General features: G+C 33.9%; 1 protein-coding gene across 4 annotated transcripts; it reads left to right on the forward strand.

The window, feature by feature from the left end:
* Positions 1-186: 186 nt before the first annotated feature.
* On the forward strand, positions 187-20907 carry LOC144450426 (islet cell autoantigen 1-like). Of its 4 annotated transcripts, none has more exons than XM_078141023.1 (13): positions 187-226; positions 1706-1839; positions 4304-4333; positions 5175-5361; positions 6030-6102; positions 6596-6719; positions 7241-7439; positions 8028-8252; positions 9539-9739; positions 14031-14155; positions 14882-15066; positions 16353-16613; positions 17052-20907. In XM_078141023.1, exons 2-13 carry the CDS (start codon positions 1829-1831, stop codon positions 17348-17350), a joined length of 1920 nt encoding a protein of 639 aa, XP_077997149.1. In that variant the 5' UTR covers positions 187-226; positions 1706-1828; the 3' UTR covers positions 17351-20907. The 4 variants fall into 4 exon arrangements, with proteins under 4 accessions (XP_077997149.1, XP_077997150.1, XP_077997151.1 ...); XM_078141024.1 differs by having other exon boundaries at positions 14882-15006; XM_078141025.1 differs by lacking the exon at positions 9539-9739 and adding an exon at positions 12398-12517.
* The last annotated feature ends 2981 nt before the right edge of the window (positions 20908-23888 follow it).

Here is a 23888-nt window from a genome sequence, read left to right on the forward strand (position 1 = left end):
ATTTGGTTTTTCTTCATATTTTAGAGAATTGAGTATGCACATAAATGCTACAGCATGCTAGAATAATAAATAATGTAATGAAAATAATGAAATGTGATTATATATGTTTGAAATGAGGATTGCTGTTTATTTTACATAACGAATTTTGACTTTACACCCCACCTTAGTTCCGTCCACTTCCAACGCGAAACATCATCAATATGGCGGATATGTCGATATTGTAAAGGTAAGACCACCTGTAAAATATTATATATTTTCCTAAATCTGACACTTTTGTGAAATCTAAAGAATTTTTAATATATGAATTATACAAATCTATATTTGTGTATTAAAATAATTCTTGAATTACGCCAATTTTAATTGTAAATTTGAAGAAACTGCATATTGCCTGTCGTTTCTTTGAATATGACAAAATGGTGGTTGTTCATGTCCAGGAACATTTGTTCAGCTGTCTGTCCACATTTGCGAGAGATCGGGTAATTAAACACAACTAAAATGCTAGTTTGTTTATTTTATGTAAATAATATTGTTATTGTCTTTCAATCCTGCAAATAATTGATAGGCCAGGCTTTCAATCACAACACTCCTTTATACCTGGAGTTCAAAGTTAGCATCGTCACATCACATTACATTTATGTGTCGGCCTACGTAAAATATTCGTAACGTCTGCTAGAAAAACGATTAAGAAAAAAATAGTTCATGTGATGCTGAATGGAGTATTCTTTGCTCATGTTGAGAATAGATTATCTGATCACAGAAAATAGATGGGTACAAATTCCTGTTTGTGTGACCTCAAGAATCTAGTATTGTCTATTAAATGTCAATACATGTATCTGCCTAACACGTATTACATTTCTATCACACAGATATGATCTTAGTAGTAAACAAAGACATTGTACTACGTCACAGACAAGTCTGTAATTGTACACGTACGAAAATATCCTCAGTTTTCCTTTTGGTAATAATATTTAAATACATGATCTATCTCTACATACATGTACTATTTAGCATTTCTATTGTGACCTGGTGATGATTTGATTTACATTACACATTGTATACTGGTGCTTCATAATTTGTCATTCACATAGGCACATCTTGCTGGTAGGTGGCAACTAGACAAAGGTATCTTTCATTGTTGAAGGGAATTTTTATGGGCAACACTGACATGTTATGTGACTCAAAACTTTCTTATCCTGGTACTATGACTAAACTACAATTTTTGACTTATCTTAGTTTACAATAGACAATTGACATGAAATAATGCAATACATATACATTGTTTTTGTATATTGTGGTGTATGAGTCAGCGTACACACATAAATACATATACACATACACATGCATACAAATACACACATACATGAATGCAAATGCGATAGCTGTATATCCGTTTTAGTTTGTGGTTTTCTGAATATTCTTCCCTCAATGAAATCAATTAATCAATCTACACACACACACACACACACATACATACAAATACACACACATACAAATACACACACACACACACACGTGTAAAAGTGTCTCACTTGGGAGAACAGTGACCAATGCATGCCATATTTATAGCAGAGTATTAGAAACTTATCCGAGGAATTAAGAAGTCACAAGTTGTAACTCTGAGTTTCGAACTTGTTTTAAAAGCATGAAACTCTGAGTTACAGAATTCCTTAGATTAAATCAATATCTGTTTTATTTTTTATCCTAGGAAGTGTTTGATGGTATAAGGCCTGTTGATTTCAGAGATTGTGCCAAAACACTAAGGTCCATATTGGCCACTTTATCAATAGCTAGTTTCTGAAGATTTTGAAAGCATAACAACAACCAAAGAATGGATTCTGGGTAAGTGTTGTTTTATGGGTATTACATACCTGGTCCAATTTGGCCATCCAAACACAACATAAACATGTGTGTTTTAGATTATTACCAGTAAAATATTGAGCATTAGTCACCATTATCAGTACAAAAGTGAACAGGTTCTTTGACAGCCCTCATCCATGACTCTTAAAGGAGTATAATTTTTATCTGATATATGTATCATTTGTTTCCAGCACCCAGATTTACCAATAAATTAAAACAATAGGAAGCCATAAGATAATGTGTTCTTTTGTAGAACCTCGAGAGGGTTCTGCCAGAACTTCTTCATGGCTCTGTCAGAATTACTTAACTTCTCTGGTAGTTCTGGAAACTAAACCCTGCAGAAACAGTATTTTGTAAGTGTGGTTTATACATAAACAGACTCAAATGTACTATTAATAAACTACTTCATGTCCCATTTATACTATAAGAATTATGTTTACTTAGTGTGACTGTGTACTGTGTGGGGATGTTGTCACCACAGATGTTTACAAAACCTGACAACAGCTGTAGTATTACTATTATACATGTATCCTTGGTATAAATTTGTATGACTCATTACACAAATAGAACCAAAACCCCAGGAACTGAATTTGCTCTAGTTTTGGAAGGCAACCTTAATTTTTCTCCTCATGGTTATTGCAAACACCTTAATTCATTGTCTATGGTATAATACATGTAGTGTAAATTTAAAAATTGTTGTATTGGCCTATCAGGAGTGAGATAGAGATTATGTAAATTATGAAAGGTAGAAGCGACATTCACCCCTGCTAGGTGAATATGAACTGTCATAAATTGTATGCACATGTATAATATTGCATCAGAAATTACCCTCAGTGACCTTGATTGACACAGGACAGTTTATCCTAACCTGTAGGGGTGGGGGTTGGGGCCCATGTGTACAATGTAGTACATACTCCATGTAGAAGTTAGAACAGTGGATCACCTATGTTTGACATGACAAATCTTGTTCATGTTAGTGGGTCTAATACATGTACATGTACATGTATGTCCAGGTCAAACACGTGTGTCTAGTTATGAATATAAATTAAAGCAGTTCCTAAGCTAACCCTAACTCCCTAACTTTAATACAGTTGTGTATTCATTGTACACTTAATCCACTATTCTACATTTTTGCCAATTTTGAAACTCTTGGCAAATTGAGAAACTCGGAATAAGACATCCGGAATCAAGGTATACATGTAAGAGTAGAAGGTCATATAGGTGGACTTATTTTTGGGTTTTATCAACTGTGAGTATAAAAATTGATAATACTGTAAGAAATTGCTTGAATAGTTTCCAATGTGGTACTGGTATTGACTCAAAAGAGATATCTTTCTTGAGATTCGATGAAGGATAGGATAGCACTAGAGTATATTTCTTCAAACGAATCTAATTTTAAGCACACATTGTATATTTACATAGATGTATATTGAAATTTCTACCATAGACATGGTTTTGGAACTTGAAGGCAAATTTTGATATGTAAGCAGTATATGTACATATTGCTATATCAGATTACTAAAACATACAATATACAATTCTTATACTGGTAACTCAGTAGATTTAATCTATTGAGTTATCAGAAGTGATTTATTGTTTACAGAACAACAGTATTTTTTTATGCGCATTCACGGATAATCATTACAACAGCTGTACAGGAAAATTATTTCCATTTTGGTGGTAATGTTACTACTGGGTTTGCATCAGTCTGATTAAAATCTGATGTGGTGAAAGCAGCTAGATGTCCTTATTTACCTCTGTTCATCGTGTTGTGACATTTGTTTTGTTCGGCCTGATCGCCACCTTCGTGATCGCCTTCGTGGAAGGCGGCAATCACTTGGTACGAAAACAAACGACACAAAACGATGGAAATAGAGGTAAAGAAAGCATTTAGATGCTTTCACCATGTCAAATTTTAATCAGATTGGGTTTGCATGTACATGATTGTACACAAACATGTACATACAGTGAGATTTGTACCCAATACATAGTAATAATATATTGCACTTTATCTAAAAGTCTCTTGGTAATAGTCTGTACATCAACATATCCTGTCAAATTTAAAGAAAAGTAATGATTTGTAAGTGTGAAGATGTGCAATGCTAACACAGGGCAGTACTGTACATGTACATCAGCTGTGTGTTAATGCCAGGCTAGCCCAATGTTATCAAGGGCTGATACTTATCTAGCTAATCAGAAAGGGATTCTTGTGCTGTACTTGTACATACTGTACATGATTTACCTTAGTTTGGATGCCAATATGGTTTCTAAATATGAATGGAGGTGTAAATGGTAACAATACTGTATAGGGACTACATGTAGACTAGATGCACTTGTAGATCAGCAAAGAAGCTAATATTCAAAGTCTAAAATTGTTTAGTGATTGAAAATATCATAATTCTGTACCAATTTCTATAATTTCCTTTCTTTGTCTTCATGGTAACAGTAATAACTCAGATCATGAGGAGCAGGAGAGGTGAGATGTGATGTGATGTGATGTGATGTGATGTGATGTCATGTCATGTGATGACAGTTTTACATTGATTTAGATGTGCTTTGTGTTCACTAGTGGTTTGTAGTGATTACATGATATATGTACAATGTAAATAATTTATTGTCGTCATAACATTTTTGTGTCAAGCAAAGTCTTCAACATTTCATGTGTGTAGATAATAATATGTTTATATATTTAATCATAATTCTACATATATGCATGTATAATATATGAACAGTATTTTATTTCTTATTTTTCTCATATTGTGTCATGTATTTTTTTAAACTTCTCCTAAATTTATATTACCTAGCATTATTTTTATTCAGAAATCCTTGTCATGTGTTACTGTATGCAGTTATTGGAGTTCTTTATTTCAGTATTATGTAATTTCTGTATCACATGTTAATTTATATCCAGTCATAGATACAGTCACAGCTGTATATAGAAATTCATTTTACCACATGTAACCTTATTTAGATGTAAATTGTAATTTATAGTGGTAAGTTGATAAGTGCTACATTGTGTACAGAGCAGACAACATGATGTACAAATGTACATTGTACACGTGTCTGCTGCCATTTTTCCAAACTGAAATATCCATAGTTTGATTGACAATCAGATGTAAAAATGGTTGCTGTATTTAATACTATAGTGTACTGTGTAGGACACAACATTAATTATGCATATGCATATTAACATGTCTTCAATCTTCATGTATCAGTAAGTACTCTGTGCCCATTTCATTATTTTTAGTTTAAATTCAATGTATGAATCCAACAACAGCATTTCCTAACATTTCAATTCATATATTGGTTTCTTGTAGCGGTGGATTCTATCGTGAGTCATACGATCGCCATGTACAAAATTATGGTAACAACCAACCCAAATCTGTGGCAAGTAAAGTACAGAGACAATATTGGGTAACCAAACAGGCTGTTATTAAGAAATTTGGTAAGAAGGAAGATGAATTTGTTGTGGCTGGTGACGCTGAATTAGATGCCAAATTAGAGGTAAGGTTTTGTGTTTTGTTGACTTTATATTTTGGTATATTTTATACTATCCTGATGATGTTCTATTAACAGGGCAAAAGCTAGTCAGAACTTTTGGAATCCCTTGGAGTTGAGTTTTGTTGCAGTGTGCCCTCTAATGATAGCCAAATGTTGTTGTTGTTGTTGTTGTGAGTCAAAATGATAGAAACTGGCATTTGTCTAGTGAGTCACCACATACATGTAGTAAGAGATAGGGGAACACCGAATTTTGGTGCATCTTTAGAAATTATGTGCATCAGTGGCACGTCAAATTTGCTTGGAGGACACACTGCCATCCAGTTTTCATTTGCATTTTTATGAATACATGTAGGTATATTAGAACTACATGTATGTAAGTATTTTCACTTGTAATGAGTAAAAAGCTTATAAACTTGGCTTGTGTCATTTTAAACTTGTAATGTTCAGCAAGCAAAGTTGTTACATTTTACTACATATATATTATTCTTTTATGATATACATTGTAAAGAATATCAAAAGTGTAATACACATGCATACTAAAAATATAAAATATCTTTTAAGTAAAACATCACAGTCATTTAGTAGGTAAATGGTGAACTTTTCATTAGAATCCTCACATTTCATAATTTATTGTTTTCTATTTTCTTTTCTGCTTTCATTTCTATGGCAAGGTGTTCCGCACAATCCAAAAATCTTGTATGGATTTATTACGGGTAATTGAAAAGTACCAAGACAATATATGCAGTAAGTTAAATCTCATAACTGTTAAGTCTCATGTCTGGTCTATGGACCTTAATTAGTTCCTAGGGAACTATTTCCGTGGCCCTCACTAGAAATGTTCTTTCATTGCTTTCAAAGATTGTGTACACATTTTTCTTCTTGGGTCAAGTCAATTTCAATTCAGTAATATGCTTCACATATTTACATACGGTGTATATTATACATATAGTTCATGTATATGAGTGTTAAATATGAACATATGTAATGATAACTTAACAGCAAAACACTAAACAATGTGTAAAATGTTTGTTATTGTACGTACAATACCAAACTTTTTACATTTTTTGCATCTTTTTGCAATGTATTGAGTTATGAACATGGACTTGGTCAATGTTCTTTCACATAATTTTTTCAAGTAGAAAAACATAGTAAAGCTGTTTTATCAAATAAAAATCCAAAATAAATACCAAATTCTCATCCATATGGCCACTTTAAATGTGATTTCTTGTCTTTACAGCATTGTCTCAAGAAGAAAATGCCATGGGAAGGTTCCTAAAACAACAAAGTTCAACAGACAAGACCAGAGCTGGTAAAATGATGGCAGCTGTTGGCAAATCACTTAGTTTTACTTCACAACAAAGGTGAGAAACTGTACCTCCATTTAGATAGGTATAAACCCTTCTAACTCCTACTTTTGTTAGGATCAGGATAGTTATTATGTTGATGTCTGTGTAAACATATATGTTCTGAAACCTTTCTCAACAATCCTGACTTAGGACACCATGGGAGTTCTTCTTAAATATTTGCAAGTTTTTCAGTGTATGGTCATTTGTGATTTCTTTACTGTTACCATTCAGGTATGAGTTTGGAGAGGGTATGAGGATGGCTATGTTAAAGTAGGGTTAATGTTTGTGAGACTTGTTTAATCAAAATGTTTAAAATTATTTATTGAAGGGGTAGACATTTGAAGACAGGAAGAAAATTGCTTTGACTTTTAATGCCAAGTTCATTGCTGACATTTTGGGAATGCAAGATTAATGTGTTAAACTCCTGTGGCTTTTTCCTGTCACTAAGTTTTTCCCAATAGTCTCACATTATTGAAAAGTGTTCTTTGCCTCATTACGAAATTATGTCAAGATATGAAATGTATCTTTGTTTTCAGATTGGCACTTAGAGCACCTTTAGTTCGACTTTATCAAGAAGTGGAGACGTTCCGTTACCGTGCTATATCAGACAGCTTAATGACAATCAATCGAATGGAAAGCAGTAGAACAGAATATCGTGGGGCATTGCTCTGGATGAAAGATGTGTCGCAAGAACTAGACCCTGATACCTACAAACAATTAGAAAAGTTTAGAAAGGTAGGTTCCTAGCGTTATTGTTACAGTACCTGATGGTTAGTGTACACGGAGCAATCATTTAGCAAGATTAGGATATGGATATTAGTGTTACATTGTATGTCTGAAGATCTGAAAGGTCTGTGATTAAGAATTACTCTTTCAATATGGCTTCATCAGGCGTAGCGTGTTTGTAGTGGAGACTGTGTTGTAGTAAGACCTTGGAGTTTACCTTGGAGCTGTACTTCAGATGGTTGCAAAATAAAACCAAAAGGTGAAGACAGAACCTCTGTCTCTGGATGCAGCTAGCATCCCTCAGTAGTGTCTTTGCTTTAAAAGTGAGCAGAATAGCCTGAGAGACTATGGAAACTGAATACGTTTAGAGTGCCAGCAATAACTCTGTTATTGTACATAAAAAAATTATAACCAGTTTTTTACTTACATGTATTTATGGCCAATGAATTACAGGTACATGTATGAGTACAAATAATGTCCGTATGATCTTGCATTTAACAGTCTTTGCATGTACACGTACGTACATATAAGTTACATGTGGCTGCATTGTTTGTTTGTTTGTCCTTCTGTAAATAATCGAAATTTTCATCTCTTTAGGTACAAGGCCAAGTCAGGTCAACAAAACAGAAGTTTGACCGGTTGAAGAATGATGTATGTCAAAAGATTGATTTACTTGGAGCAAGTCGATGTAATTTATTTTCTCATACCCTAGCCACCTACCAAAATACCTTGTTACATTTCTGGGAGAAGACGTCGCGTACTATGAGTGCTGTCTCTGAGAGTTTTAAAGGTTATCAGTATTACGAATTTAACATGTTGAAGGTAAGGAAAATTGAAACAAACACAACAAAATGAGTATGTAGGATCATGGTTAAGATGACAGCAAGCAAACTAACTAATCAGCTAAATATGAACATAGACACAAACTGAAACTATTATTGCTACATGGTGATCTAAGCTGTCAATGTAATTACACTTACAGTAGGGTGGTGTCTCTGAAAGTGAGTGTTCCTCAAGTAGCAGCACATTCAACCTCATTCAGTGTTTTCACTATTTACACTCATAGTAGACATGTGTCTCTGATAGTGAGTGTTCGTCAAGTGGCAGCACATTGACCCTCATTCAATGTTTATTACTCTATTTACACTCACAGTAGGGTGGTGTCTCTGATAGTGAGTGTTCTTCAAGTAGCAGCACATTCCACCTCATTCAGTGTTTACACTCTTGATTACAGGGTGATTACATCCATATTAAACCAAGACACCACTATCACCTTGTTGTGTATTAATCTACCTGATGCAGCTGTAGCAGTTTTAGTTTGTGTCTATCATAGTTTGCTGTTACATGTAGTTTGCTTTCTACGGTAGTTATTTTTCAAAGAAAATGACAAGCTAGAGTAACTTCTTTTAATCTATAAAGAGTGTTTCGAGAACCTTTGGAATAGTTTATTATATTTGTTTCATTACTTACATGATTGTATTGTATTTCAGATATATCTGGATATTTTCATTTTTCAACACTCTGTTATTTTTAAAGCTTGTTCTTTTTCAATGTTAAAAAATAAAACATGTACCCCTATCTCATGAGTATTTTCTGGCTGAATGAAAAAAAAAAAACAGTCGCTAAGAATAACTACATTTAAGTTATGAAAACATATGAAATTCTTAGAGTTGGAACATTTGTAGTCATATTTTGAGTGTCATGGTACCAGTGACGTACAAGGGAGGTTTTGACATAGAACAACCAGGGTATAACTATATTTTTGTGCAAAGCATAGACCCTCCACCCACATGGAGGGTCTATGTGCAAATATACAATACGCTTGCACACGATATCAATGCTTGTATTTATCCTGTTTTTCGCAACTCAGTGTTTTTTGTGTACAAATACTCCCTAGGTAGAGAGGATTAATTATTATTTATCCATGATAATGTGTAGGTACATGTTATCATGATGATGTAGAGAAACCAGGGTATAATTAATCTTGTATTTTCTGCTTGAACATGTACAGTTTGGTTATCCCATGGTATAATTATGTATGTTTAGTTATTACTGACATATCAGTGATAATGCATTTTATGTTTATATTTCCCTCAATGTGTGTTTAGGAATTAGGTGAAACAAGTAGGCAACTAGCAGAGTTAACTAAAGATGGTTACAAAAATATTAAAAAAGATGATGATGATGAGGAGGAGGAGGAAGATGAAGCTGTACGTGATCAGGAGGAGCCTGAAAAACTCATAGATTTACTTGATTTTGATGATGAACAGGAAGATGATGAAGATGATAGTTACTATCCAGAAAGACAAGTAATTAATGCAAACTTTAAATTTTAAGGTTTCCTTTTAGGTTGGTTTTGGTGATGGATACGGCTGTGGTTATGGTTTTGTAGACACTTATTGCAAATCTCATTGTGTGTGTGTGTGTGAAGCCAATAGGAATAACATTAACCAGAAGTGTGGTAAAAGTGCAAAATCTAGTTTCTGGCCAATATTATTTCAATGGGCTTCACTTGCATATAGTGCAGATTTGCAATAGCTGTATTGGCACCCTGTATGGGAAGGTGGTACATGTATATGTTATGTAGATTAATGTTGCATGATATTTATCTGTGCATGTAATTAGTAATTGGTAAATGTTCAGTGTTCACTACATCAGAATGTTCATAGTTCTGTGTAATTTTGTTTTCTCTTGTCTAGAGTGCATGCATTTTTAAGATGTAAAATCATTTCACATTTCATGTTAATGGTCAAGCACTCTTAAATAGTTAGTGTTACTTATTCCTATAGAAAATATATAATGAAATCCTCAGCTAGATTCTAAATTCCCATTTGATGATGTCAGACTGTGTGATTATTGTATGCTGACAAAAGTCACTTGTACATGTAAATGGGTTTCCTTCAATTCCAATCTTATCACGATATTTCAAAGTACTGATATTTAACCCAATGTATTAGGACTTTCTGTGGTGCCCATTTTCTTCTGTGGCTACATTTCAAAGTACTGATATTTAAACCTTGCATCAGGACTTTCTTTGGTGCCCACTTGCTGCTAAATTGGGATTGAGATGACATAAATGCATACATGGCAATGTCCACAGGACCTCAGTAATCATAGAGTATCTGATTGTATGCATGATATCATGAAGTGGGATGTTAATAATTCATATTTAGATAAATAATAAATTTCTCCACTAACTCCTTAAAATGTTTTCATGTCGTCCAATGTTTAGTGTTTGCACTATTATGTATCATATTATTAATAAAACATTAGATTTCAGATATGGTAATTTTACACCACTGGGGATTAACCATTAAATATAATAATCATATTCATAGATTACATAATACAATACATATGTACACACTGAATTTCAGATTATTTTACTACATGTTGTCCAAGTAAATGTGGAACAAAAACAATTGTTGGTCATAAAATTGTAAACAATCTTACCTTACAGTGGAGATATGGATGACAAATGGGTAATCATTTTGGATTTTGAAAAAATCAACATATACTAAATCCTTGTTTGTGACCCAATAAATTGCAAAACATTAAAAAGTGTGTAAAGTGTTTGCCCGAGCTTCGCCTAACACAACAACAAAAGGTTAACCCCATGTGATCGATGAGGACGCACAGTACAGGGATACTGGGATACTAGTATACAAGTACAATTATGCTGTAGATACATACAAAACAACTCAAGTTTTAGCTATTTCTGTGAAGCGCCGAGGACTGTGAGAGAGTCTAAGTTGTTTTATGAATTAAAAATCCAACATAAATACCCCATTTGTCATCCTTATGGCCATTTTGACAATATAGTATCTAACAGACATGTTTTATTCTCATCACAGTTTTCATACATTTGTACTAACACACATTTCTTTCAAATAGATCACTTAACAGTTGGTTTTTTGTTCCTAGGTACAATGTGTTAATTTTCATTCACCTCAAAAAACATGCATGCTGATTGCACCAAGTCATTTTCTGTACCACAAATATTCATTAGATAGATTCAACTAGGGGCTAGATAGTGTTGTTGCTGAGGTTGTAGAACCCTGGTTAGAGAGGGAGACAATCTTATTAAAATTTGCATAGATTCAAAACATTGAACCTGGCTGAACCTAATGTGTTTAAACTTTTTATGTACCAACATTTAAAAAAACCTGATAAAAAATAGATAACGAATATCATGTGTAAGAATGCTCTGTATTGGAATATCTTTGGTTTACCTGTTAATGGAATGATATCTTTCCTGTTTATGCGAATTAATTGTGTTGGGAATGTTGTTGTAATTTTTTGGGGATGGTGTATAAAGGTATATCTTACTTTTCAGGGGTTATCTGTTTTGTTACGTGGTGTCACCATTTTCTTTAGATGGTCCATGTGATAACATTTGAGTTTTTTCATTTTCATGAGTACCACCGAAGTCTGTTATTGTATTGTACACTATGTATACATGTTTACATCCATCACATGTAGTTCAGTTCTGATAGCATGATCAAAGGTTTTATCAGCTACAAGTAATGATTAGCTGATAGACTATCAGATCATGTTATCAGAAGTGAACTTGTAAGATGTGCTACTGTTGTTCTGCCCCCACAGTTGTTCTGGTCCACACAGAAGTAAGGTGTCTTAGGGGCGTGTGTGTGTCTTATACAAAGAAATGTTTGTGCTAGACAGAAACTTCTATGAAATCTACAGAATAACACCATCTTAGTGGCAAATGTTTTGTATAAGTCTGCAAAGCAGTGTCATAGTGTGATGGGTTCAAAATATTAGATATTCCTAGATCCTTCTCAGGTATCTGTCTCTGTACTACTACAACAACAACAACAACAACAACAACAACAGCAACAACAGCTCAGAGAAATTGAAATTTTGAAGACGTCATGTGTTGAGCTCCGTGTTTGTTCACCTGTGTAATGTCATCTGTGTTGTTTTTCTCCTGTTTGTCTTCCCTACAGGAACTTATAGAACCTAGTAAAAAATTAGCAGCAATGACATCAAGTGATGCCATTGGTAAAGGCAAAGAAACACAAACTGAAGACATCCTGGGACTTGCTGATCTCAGTGAAGATGTACATGTAATGACCCTTTTGTCTCCCTCTCTTTAGCCTGTCCACCCCCATTCTGAAAGCAAACTGATCTGTCGATCCATGTCTTATAACATGGACTGTACCATGAAGCTATAAAATGGGGATGGAAAGGTTAATATGTTATGTATGTGACAGCAGTCTTTGTCCTGTACTTGTACTTCTGTGTTGCAAAGTGTTGTAGATTTATGTATCTTTTGCCATGTAATCTGCACAAAACTGAAACACCCCCAAAACATGGATAGGCTAAATTGCTTAGTTAGGAAAATTCTGAAAATAATAAGTTTCTTCTACAGTGATACTAGACATTTTGAATTGTTGCCTTCAGAAGTAAACTAAATAAGAAAGATATGGTGCAAAATTCAAAAACTGCTTAAATTCAGTGCTGTAGTCTCTGTGCAGCTGTGTAGTTGTGGGTCAAAATTATAAACACAATAAGTGTATCACTGCACAACCATATCTTCATAATTTCAGTCCACTTGCAATGTATGTGTCTCTGTGCAGCTGTGTAGCTCAAAATGCAAAAAAAGTGCATTACTGCACTAACTGATCATTGTAACAGGTAATGTCTGTATGGAACTCTAGCTCAAATACACACAACTACATTACTGCACAACAGTGGTGATTATGTCTGCCCATGCCCACTGAAAGTGTAAATGTATGTGTGCAGTTGTAGCTCACAATACACTCAAGTGTACAACCACTCAACTTGACTATTAGTTATGCACATATACAGTATATGTGCAGTTGAAGCTCAAATTACGAGTGCTTCAAGACAATACAATGGTCATCACACCAAAAGTCATGCCATCATTCATTACAATGTACTAATTCTTCTCTTCTCTTTTTGGTTTCCTCTGGACTTCTTATTTCTTACCTGAGTTTTAATTATTTATTATGCTTTCATCTATTTTCTACTACAGGGGTTGGATACTTACTTTAATTTTCATATCTCTATGTATCTTTTGATCTCTTGCAATGTAGAATTATACAGCACAATAAATAATGTCTTCACAGATGATGATTCTGAGTTGACCCTTTGTGTAGGGTCTATGGTTTAATTATAGAAATCATGATTTTACTGTCAAAATTGAAAGTGCATTTGATAGGTACCAGACTGAGTGTACTGTTTTCTTGTACTTTAATGGTCTTTTTGTTCTGTTTCTTTTCCATATAATTTGATTCATTATTCCTTTATGTCTCTCCTTTCATCCTAGTGGAATCAGTGGAATCACTAGAACACAAACTCTCACCACATACATTTACTACACAGTGCATGCAGTCTTGTAAATGTGTCCTGATTCAATATGCTTACTGCTGCTGGTGGTGGTGGGTGAAAAATCTCCAAATAGCAAATTGTTAAAATTTGGCCTGGAGAGATAAGTGAGGTGTAGATAAATACAAAGTAGTTGCAACGTACTTTAAAATCCATTGATTTGTTCATTGTTTATTCTTTAATATGCTTTAACGTTCTCCTTGGATATGTTTTTGATAATTTCTTCAGGATCTGAATGATTCCACCAAGAAGTTAAGCAAGCAGGGTAAGCCAGATTCAGAGAAAGAGAAGGACCAGGCGGAGAAAGATGTAGACACGGCTGAAGATGGTGATGAAAGTACAGTTAGAGATAGGTAAATACCATCTAAGCAAAATTGTAGATTGCCAGACTTGTTTGTTAGTCACAGCAAACCATATACCATAAGATGGGCATAAGATGAGCTGTTTTGAAATGTTTGTTAGTTACAGCAGACTGTGTACAATGTTATGGCTGTTTGCAAATATTTGGTAATACGCCATTTTTCCAGTTTTAGGAAAGATAAAAGATTTCATGGTTTGGCCACTAGAAGTGCTGTTCACAAGCAATTTGGTGACCGGAAAGTGAATGCCAGACTACTAATATTGTTGCATAAAGACAGCAGACACCAAGTTACCACACATTCTCTATGTTGTTCCCACATAATTACAGTATTTTGTTAATGGCTATCAGTAATCAAATGCTCTGTGTAAGGACATTCAGAGTTCTTTCACACACATTTCATTCCCTGCTTCATGCAACCACTGGCCATGACAAAGTTTTTAGCCCTCTTATTTTGCTAAAACTGGTGTGCTTAGCCTCTTTTACTAGTGCTCCCCTGAGTCATGACCTGAACATTAGTAACCAAAATATGGCATATTAAATGCACAAGTAAACATGCAAAATCTTTTTCGTCTTGTGATTTGGGCAAATAAATGTGTTATACATTATACATATACTTCAAACTTATTTTATTTGAAGCCGATGGTAGACAAACTAGATGGTTTTTTGTTCCATTTGTTTGAAAATCGCTTTTCTTTGACTGATTTCTTTTCTTTGACAGACTAATTTTATTTGAAGAAGAATCAAGAAGAGAAGCTGATGAATTTGAGAAGTTGTTTGGAGATGCTGAAGCTAGACATAAAAGTGACTTAACAGGAGCTAAAAGTCAAATTCCTCCTGATGATGGTAATGCTTTTCTCAATCTTCTAGCAAATAGTTGTGCTGATGACAGTGTACCACTACAAGGTAGATTTTTTCTTTTCTATTTTATTTCAGTCTTAATTTCATTCCCTTGCATGGATTGGTTTGTCAGTAAAACTGCATGCACCATTACCCAAACATCTTAGGAAGTGGTACCACAATCATTAATTTTCCATCTGAAGAACTAACAGAAAATATGTCACTGCATGGCTTTTATATTTCTAGAATGTGACATCTTATAGCATGGAATCATCATACATGCATGCACTAATCTTTCATTTGATTTCACTTTAAAGACATCTGTTATATAATTTCACCTAAAACACCTTTTATAATCATATTCATCTCCTAAAAATGAGTAACACTGATGAAAATGAGTACACCGGTATGACATTACAGCATATCATCATATCAACTGTATAGAAATATGCTATGGTCGTATATCATCTATTTATTCTAGTGACTGATTTATTCATTGATTGTTTTATGTTACACTACCTGTCAACTTATCTGCCTATCAATTTGTGTTTGGTATATAGTTAGGTAGTGACATACTATATGTCATGCCTTGATATCCTTGATAAAGAATTTTGATTTGAAACATTGGATTGCATTTATTGATTCTGACTATCACTTTTTCCTTATCCACTATCAATCTGCGTATAAGTTTGTCCATCATCTGTGTACCGTAACTATTGTCTGCTATGTCTTTCAGTCTTACATTCGTTTCAGTTTTCATTTCTGTCACGGTTTTTCAGTCTTTATGACTCAGTTTGTCATTAAGTATAATTTCTATCGTCTCACTAATCCTGCTTGACAAACGACTTCTTAATATGATTGAACAACTGACTTAATGTGAACGACTGAGAGAATCCTTATTACATATGGTACTTAACTGTGTTAACGCCCTCAATCAAGCAAGGATCCAGTACTTTCATTTTAACACATGTACTAAAGTAAAGAGATAAAAGAAGCACTATCACTGTATCAGTATCACCGACTACATCTTTAAAGGCCCATGTCAGATCAGGATTAAAGGTTTCATGAAAAAGTTGGCTGGCAAAGTGATAAAAATGTTTGTCCTGAATAAATGATGTATTCAACCTTTCTGATACTAGAACTAACGTGAGAACCTTGGAATTACCTTTAAATTTAGTTCAGTATGTGTGCGCAGGAAAGAAGTTGAGATAAAATGTAGATAACTTGTTTAGATTTTACTTGCCGACAGCCACACATGTTTCATCTAAATTCTAATGTTTAGACATCTTTCTCTCCTCCAATTCAATGTATGGTATATTGATATAAATACATTTATCTGTTTGTCTAAATAGGTGTACCAAAAGATTTACTGACACAGGATACATCAGTACCTGATGAAGACAAAGATGATCTTACTCTGCTTAATGAGATCCTTAATACACCTTCTACAGGGGAGGATGATTTCTCAAAGGAATGGCATGCAGTGTTTGGTGGTGGTTCAATCAATCCATCAATGAATCTCACCCCTGTGGAGAGTGACAATTCAGCTGAGTACATGCCATCTAATTTACTTGACTTGAACAAGAGAATGATGGCCATGAATATGGCACAAGGTGAGAATACTATTAGGGGGTTCAGACAGTAAATTAAATAGCTAATAACTCTATGTACTAAGGAAACTTTTCTGGTGTATATGTAGATATCCTCAGTGAAGATTATCCAAGATTAAAGGTGTTAAAAATATAAATAAAAACGAATAAACTGTGTATGGGTGTTACTAGAGCCTACCTTGTTCTGATCTGTTAGGGATGTGATATACTAGTACGTTATATAGTTTATAGGCCCAGTTCAGTTTACGATTAGCCTTTTTTTTTTGCAAAAAACAGTTGTCTGGCAGAGTTGTAGAAAAAGGTAATCCTACAAGAGAATGTCCTATCTAATCTGTATGACTCCACAGATAGATAATACTAAATTGTGAGATCCTGGGATTGAAACTTTGGCCTTTAAACAGAAAGTTAAGTATAACTGATGACATTTATTTTGTGTTGTAGCTGGACTGCAGCAGCCTATGGGGGCAATTGGACCAGGAATGGGACCAATGGGTCCAGTCAATCCTGCAATGATGCAGCAAGCAATGCACCACCAGCAACAGATGCAGCTGCAACAACAAGGACAAAACCCAGCAGCTGCAGCAGCTAGTAAAAAAGAAGGCATGAAGGCACCACCAAAGAAGGGAGAGAAAGCTGACATGTCAGCATGGTTTAACTTATTTGCGGACTTAGACCCACTAGCAAACCCTGATGCAGTTGGACAGCAAGAAGGCGACAGTCAAGAAAACCTACAGGCTTAATCGACTCACCCCTCCTGTCTTCATATAAAATGGCTTCTTCCTATTGTATTATGTCAATAGGGTGACACTACTTATGTAGATAAGGGTATAAAGTGTACAGAGATCATTGTGTAGAAAATTTGAAATGTTTACGTAAACGTAAACTGTAGAACTGGTGTGCTTCCAAGTGTCAAAGTTACATCACAGCTTTGTCATATTATGGTAGCTTTGAAATTTAGAACAAAACGCATGAATTTACATAGCTAGATGATAATCATATGTAGACACTAATAGTAATCATCAAAAATGGCTTTAAGATGTTTACTATATATAAATGATGTTTAATATACACATCTAGAATATATAACGTTACAATTTTTGTTGTAAAGAGATAGACCAAAAGAGAAACTACTTGTCTCATGGTTGAATCAGCTGGGATGTAAGTGTTCTAATGTTGATGATATTTTTGAAGGGTTTATTATAATGAGTAATATGTGTGGGGGGTAAAGTAGCTATTATGCTGCCTACACAGCTATTATTGTCACACTGGAACATATTTTGTAGACTTTTTGTTCTTTACCTGTTCATTTTTCGTACAGGTGTTCATTCCTATAAGTGCAATTTTATTGAAGTATTTCCAACAATTGTTGTCTTCGTACTAACATAACTGCTCTTTAACTGCCACTGCTTAGTAGTTACGAAAAAATATTGCAACTAGATATTTGAATTGTTAGACCAACCATGCCTTTCTTCTTTATCATGGGCAACATTTTAAACAACAAATGAAATTAGGAGGGAGCCCTCTGTACAAGCAGAAAAGTATGAAAAAACAAAAGAATCTTCAAAATTACGTGGTAGAGAATGGTGTCATCAGACCAGTGACATGACAATGTCTGTAAACTTTGTGAATTTTAATCCCTACAAGAAGGATAACACCTGCTGAATGTTAACACCATATGACTCAAGGAACTCGTATTATGTTTATAGATAAATACCTTTTACTAATTTCTTACAAATACTGTTGATAACACAGTAAGGTGGCGTATTTGAAATGATCTGATAGAGAACTTCCTTCATATTCAATTTCAAATTAATAAAGATCATGTTGGGTTGAACAAGTCTGTATAGCCAAAGTTTGAGGACAATGATATATTTTGCAGTACTGCTGAAAAATATACTGTGGTTGATTTGATGATACCACTTATACAAATGATGACATTTGGAATATGTTATGTAATGTATCAATATGAACATGTACATGTACAGTTCTATCAGATATACTGTGTTTGTATTTGTATGCTAGGCCAAAGTAAACATTTCAGAGAGATACAGATCCATATCCCAGTTTCTTAGATTTTGTGTTGATCTGAGGTCTGTGACATGATAAGAATACCTATATATATACCCCGGTATAGCGATATCAATTTGAGTCACCTTTGAGTTGGCAGAAGTATGCATTATGACAGAATATTGGATGATATCTGATATGGATTTGTGAGATCAGGTGTGTAGGTGAATTTTATATCAGTTCATCATGGTGTATTTCTGATGCATTGATCCCTGAGGTATTAAAACTTATAACGTAAGACGTGCATGCAGATTTTTTATGTTCAAGGCCATTGATGGATCTTTTATGTCTAAACTCATTCACCCGTTTGAAGACTTGGAGTGATTCATGCGCTAATAAGTTCTTTCAATTTTTTAATCATCAATTATAAAATGAAATCTATCCTTTCTATAATTAATAAAACAGTACCAAACTTGTACACTACATATCTCAATATTAAATGTGGCCATCCATTTTTTGCATGTATAAAAAAAAAGCTGGATAATAATCAATTTCTGTTATGTTAAAACACAAGACCGGGATGTATTAAACTTATCGGTAGTTTACTATCAACTTCCTCAAATGTAAAGTAGAACTTATGCTTTCTGAAATCCCAGTGTCTTGTAATTGTAGCCCGTCTTACTATACCCCTGATATCCCTCAATTTGTAAATTGAACTATTCCATATATATGTATATAGCTTTAGGATTAAACCAAGTTAATGTAGTAAATAGGTGACAATGTGAGTGGGTGTATCTTTGATGTGTTGGTTTGAACTGTGTATATCAAAATTTTTTGACAAGGCATTCGGATTGCATTCTTTGTCAAATTGTTTTGACAAAGCAGTCAGGTCATATTCTGTATCAGAAGTTTTTGGCAATGCAGACATATTCTTTGTTAAAAGTTTTGGATCATATTAGGTATCTAGATTTGTTGACAATACAGTCAGATAACTGATAGTAAAAATAATTGATACTGCACTCATATCTGTATTTAAAGGTATTGGCAATGTTATATTACTGTGTAAATTTCCCTAAAAGTTGGTTGTAAATTTAACATGTTCTTTTATGATTTTGCTCATTTTAAGAACAGTTTTAGAGGTTCAATTTCGTCGATGACATTACATAAAAACTATTGCACACACTGCCAAGCTCCTTCATCACACAGTAAAAACCCAACTATATCAACATGTATGTTGAATTTAAAATCACTATTGCTAAGATGTTATCTGTACAGATATATCAAGATGAAAATAATTCATGTGGTGACAGATATAAGGTAAAAGATTCATCATTACTGTCACGCAGTATGTTAGCTATTTTATAGTTGTAAATTATTAACGTTATATTACTCCCAAAACTGATACACATAAAAATCACTCAAGTTGAATTCATGCTCAGAATATCTAATGTGTTTTTAGTTAGGAGCAGTTTTGAAATTGAAGTTGTAGGTTTTCATTTTAGTTTTGCACCGGATCTACATATTTGTGTAAAATATTTTTTTCCTATTCTATGTAAACTCGCAAAGATGCATAATACATGTATAGGACATTAGCTCTGTTGGCTGTTGGTGATTTATAGGTTGTTCACTGACTAAACATGAAGAATTATGGCAAGATGTAAAACCTAGTGGTACATTTTTTTGCATTTCATGTAGACGAAATGTGTAAATCAAACAAAAGATATGATTTTGGACTAAACTATGAACAAGTGATTTCTACTTCATAGATTTCCTTCCTAATATTTTTTAACATGTGACATTAGGAGTACTGTAATATTAATTTAAAAGGACTGCTATCAACCAATGACCTTGACTGTACCTGTGAAAATTTAACATATATCAAGTGAATTATTTATTAGAAACATAATTTCGTCTGTTTTTGTCTATGTGTAACAAGTGCGGTTTTCTTGTTTTGTCATTTTTTGGATTTGCAATTTTGGAAATTCGGTATATTTTGGAAGTAAAAAGTATTTTATTAAAGGAATTTCCAAAGAAGAAACCAGTACCATTAATATAATACTAAGTTTTGAACCGAAAAAAGAGAGAAATTTCGCATATCAAAACTTAAATTCTCCATGACATTCTTTTGTCTCAAGTTTTCTATCACTAAGCAACATTAGTACTTTGGTTTTATTTCTAAGTTATGTTACATGAAATAGCTTATTCTGTAATGTCTATGGATTCAGCCGTTCTTTTTTCCTCTTTCTTTGTGTATACCCTTATGATACAGATGAAAATTGTAATTATTGTTTGATGGATGGCAAATGTTACAAAGAAGTTGTAGTAATGAATTATTTATTAAAATGATGTCAAATATCAATGTACTGTGTTCATGTGGTTGAAATGCAAAGAAGGTAGGCTGTAGAAGTTATTGATAATAAGTTGTTTATTTAACCCAAATATGAATGATTAGGAAACGTTGTTAACAAATGAGAAGGATAAATGGGGAGTCAAGAAGTTGCTAGTCTAACCTGACCCCTGGCATTGTACTTTTTGAATAATAACAATAAAACTGTTCAATCATCATTGAAATGAAATACCTAACTGAACAACGTACACACCAAAGTCTGTGTTGTACTCGGAAAGTCTACAACATATGAAAAGTCTGTACAGCTCTGAGTTTACATTAAATCTACTGCTCTACTAAGATATAGTTTCAAAGATTTCCTAAAACTTTAATAACACTTCGCCTTGAGAGTAGAACAGTCATCGAAGTTTAAATAAGTTATAGGTAGACTTGTTGAAAACATTAAAAAATTGCATGTTCTTCATTGTATGAGTCTGCATATGTGTGTGTGTGTGTGTGTGTGTGTATGTGTGTGTGTGTCTATGTATGTATGTATGTATGTATGTATGTATGTATGTATGTATGTAAACCCTGTAGAACCGAGACTCCTTCAATATTTAAATGTCTTTATTTCCCATAGGGCATATCTGATACCCACCATCATCATTGAATAGTATGTGTAGGGATTTGAAAAACACTGCCAGTAGCCTACTAGCTCACAGATCGTCGGTCAGTATAATTGTATTTTTTGTGTGTTATTTTCGAAAAAAGCATGTTCTTCTAGTTACACAAGAGAGAGCAGTAAATTATCATTTTATAAAATTTTGTCTTGCTCGGTAAAAAAATGAAATAATTTCTTAATATTTCTTGATACTACCAAACTAGTCAGACTATAGAGTTTCAATTAGCTGGCATGATGTTGGTTTTATTACTTCCCAGAATCCCACACACTTTATTTTCAAATTGTTACAAATTACGGAAAACAAAATTCTGGCAGTACAGCGCACATGAACATGAAATGTTACATTTTATCGCACCATGAACATACAGTTTTGTGTTTGTAGCTTCCTTGTTTCATCCGACAGTGCAGTGATGTTGATTTGTGTTCACAGTCAGATAAAATGTAGTATATTCTTGCGCGCTGTCGGTGCCTGCATTTTGTTTTATGCAATTCGTAATATATAACAATTTGAAAGAAACTGTGGTGCGAAACGTCAAAAGCATCGTGTTACCTTATTCAACTCTATAGTCGCTCTGTTTAGTTAGTAAATAAAAAATGTTGAGTTCAACACCAGGTTCTACTTTTACCCTTTCCAAGAAGAAAGACACCTGCATTCCTAGAAAGTATATTTTTGTTACGTCAACCGACTTTGAGAATATATCACAACTCTCTCCTTCGCCTTCAAAAACATGATTTTTGAATCAGTGTCCTGACCTTTAACAGGCAGGAGAAGACCTATTTAGAAACGATACACGACACAGCCGTTTTTCAATATTAATTCATTTGATATGACCTGCGTGGGTAAAGATAGTAATTTAAAAGTAATTTAAAAGTTTTGTAACACAACGGAGACTCGTAAATAATCATTCTATCTCAATATAAGACATAAACGTATTTATTGCAGCTCTGAACTGGCCCATATCAACATGAATTATCTAATAGTCTCTGAATTGAAACATACCTTCCATAGATTTATGTGTCGGATTTATTTACGTAGGTTAAAATGAAGGACCCTGGACTCACAACAACAGATAGCAATTTTGCATTGACGTCAATTGCCAGGTGTTGCATCATAACATTCTATTCATGGAATACAAATAGTATCGGTTGGTTTCATTTTTTTACCCGAGTTCGAAAAAAGTTTGGGTAAAAATAGCTGTTTTGATTCAATGTTGTCTAGTTGTGCCTGTAGTGTAGGATAGAGAGAGAGAGAGAGAGAGAGAGAGAGAGAGAGAGAGAGAGAGAGAGAGAGAGAGAGAGAGAGAGAGAGAGAGAGAGAGAGAGAGAGAGAGACAGACAGACAGACAGACAGACAGACAGACAGACAGACAGACAGACAGACACACACACACACACACACACACAGTGACCATGATAAATATCCTGGATGTCAGGATAACATTTTTTTCGATCGATGACCATTCTACTCATGCAAAGACAACATTTGATTAATTACTTATAAATAAATGAATGGTTGGTTGTAATGGAATTTAGGATTATTTACTTTGATACTATAGAGATCGGCAAAGTGTGTTTAATAAGCAATAGGTCCATGCCACATGCAGTGACAAGACAAGACAAGACAAGAATGATGGACCATAGGGAGATAAAGGTTTCACGAATGAATAAGAGATAAGTAACAATTTTAACGTCAAAATTTCACATGGTCATTATCTGAAATTTAAAAGATTTTAAACGAATAGGTAGAATATAGGCAGCTCGTACGTAAATTCTGAAAATGCCATTGTTTAAATTACAATATCTGCAATATATCTTAAAATGACGTTTTTGATAGATTATTCATATGTGTGTGTGTGTGTGTGTGTGTGTGTGTGTGTATGTATGTATGTATGTATGTATGTATGTATGTATGTGTGTGCGTGCGTGTGTGTCTACGCGAGCGCTTATGCGTGAGTGTTTTTGCATGCACGTGCGTGAGTCTGTGTAGTGTATATGTTTTGCTTGTGTGTGTTTATGTATTTGTATATTCGAGCTTTGCATCAAAAGCGCGCGAATGTTTTGAACAGGTTCTGATTCTTGAGATACAACCATGTTTATTGAACGTGATATATTGCTTTGCTGTATGCATTTGCATCATCTGTATATCTCGAGATTTGACTTTTTATTTATAAAGAGTCCTCTTTTTAAGTTCCAGACTACAATTCTGGTTTTTCCCCACCAACTTTGAAGAGAACGAACGAATGTATGAATGGATGGATGGATG

This window comes from Glandiceps talaboti, chromosome 20, assembly GCF_964340395.1.
Source record: "Glandiceps talaboti chromosome 20, keGlaTala1.1, whole genome shotgun sequence".
NCBI classification, from domain to species: domain Eukaryota; kingdom Metazoa; phylum Hemichordata; class Enteropneusta; family Spengelidae; genus Glandiceps; species Glandiceps talaboti.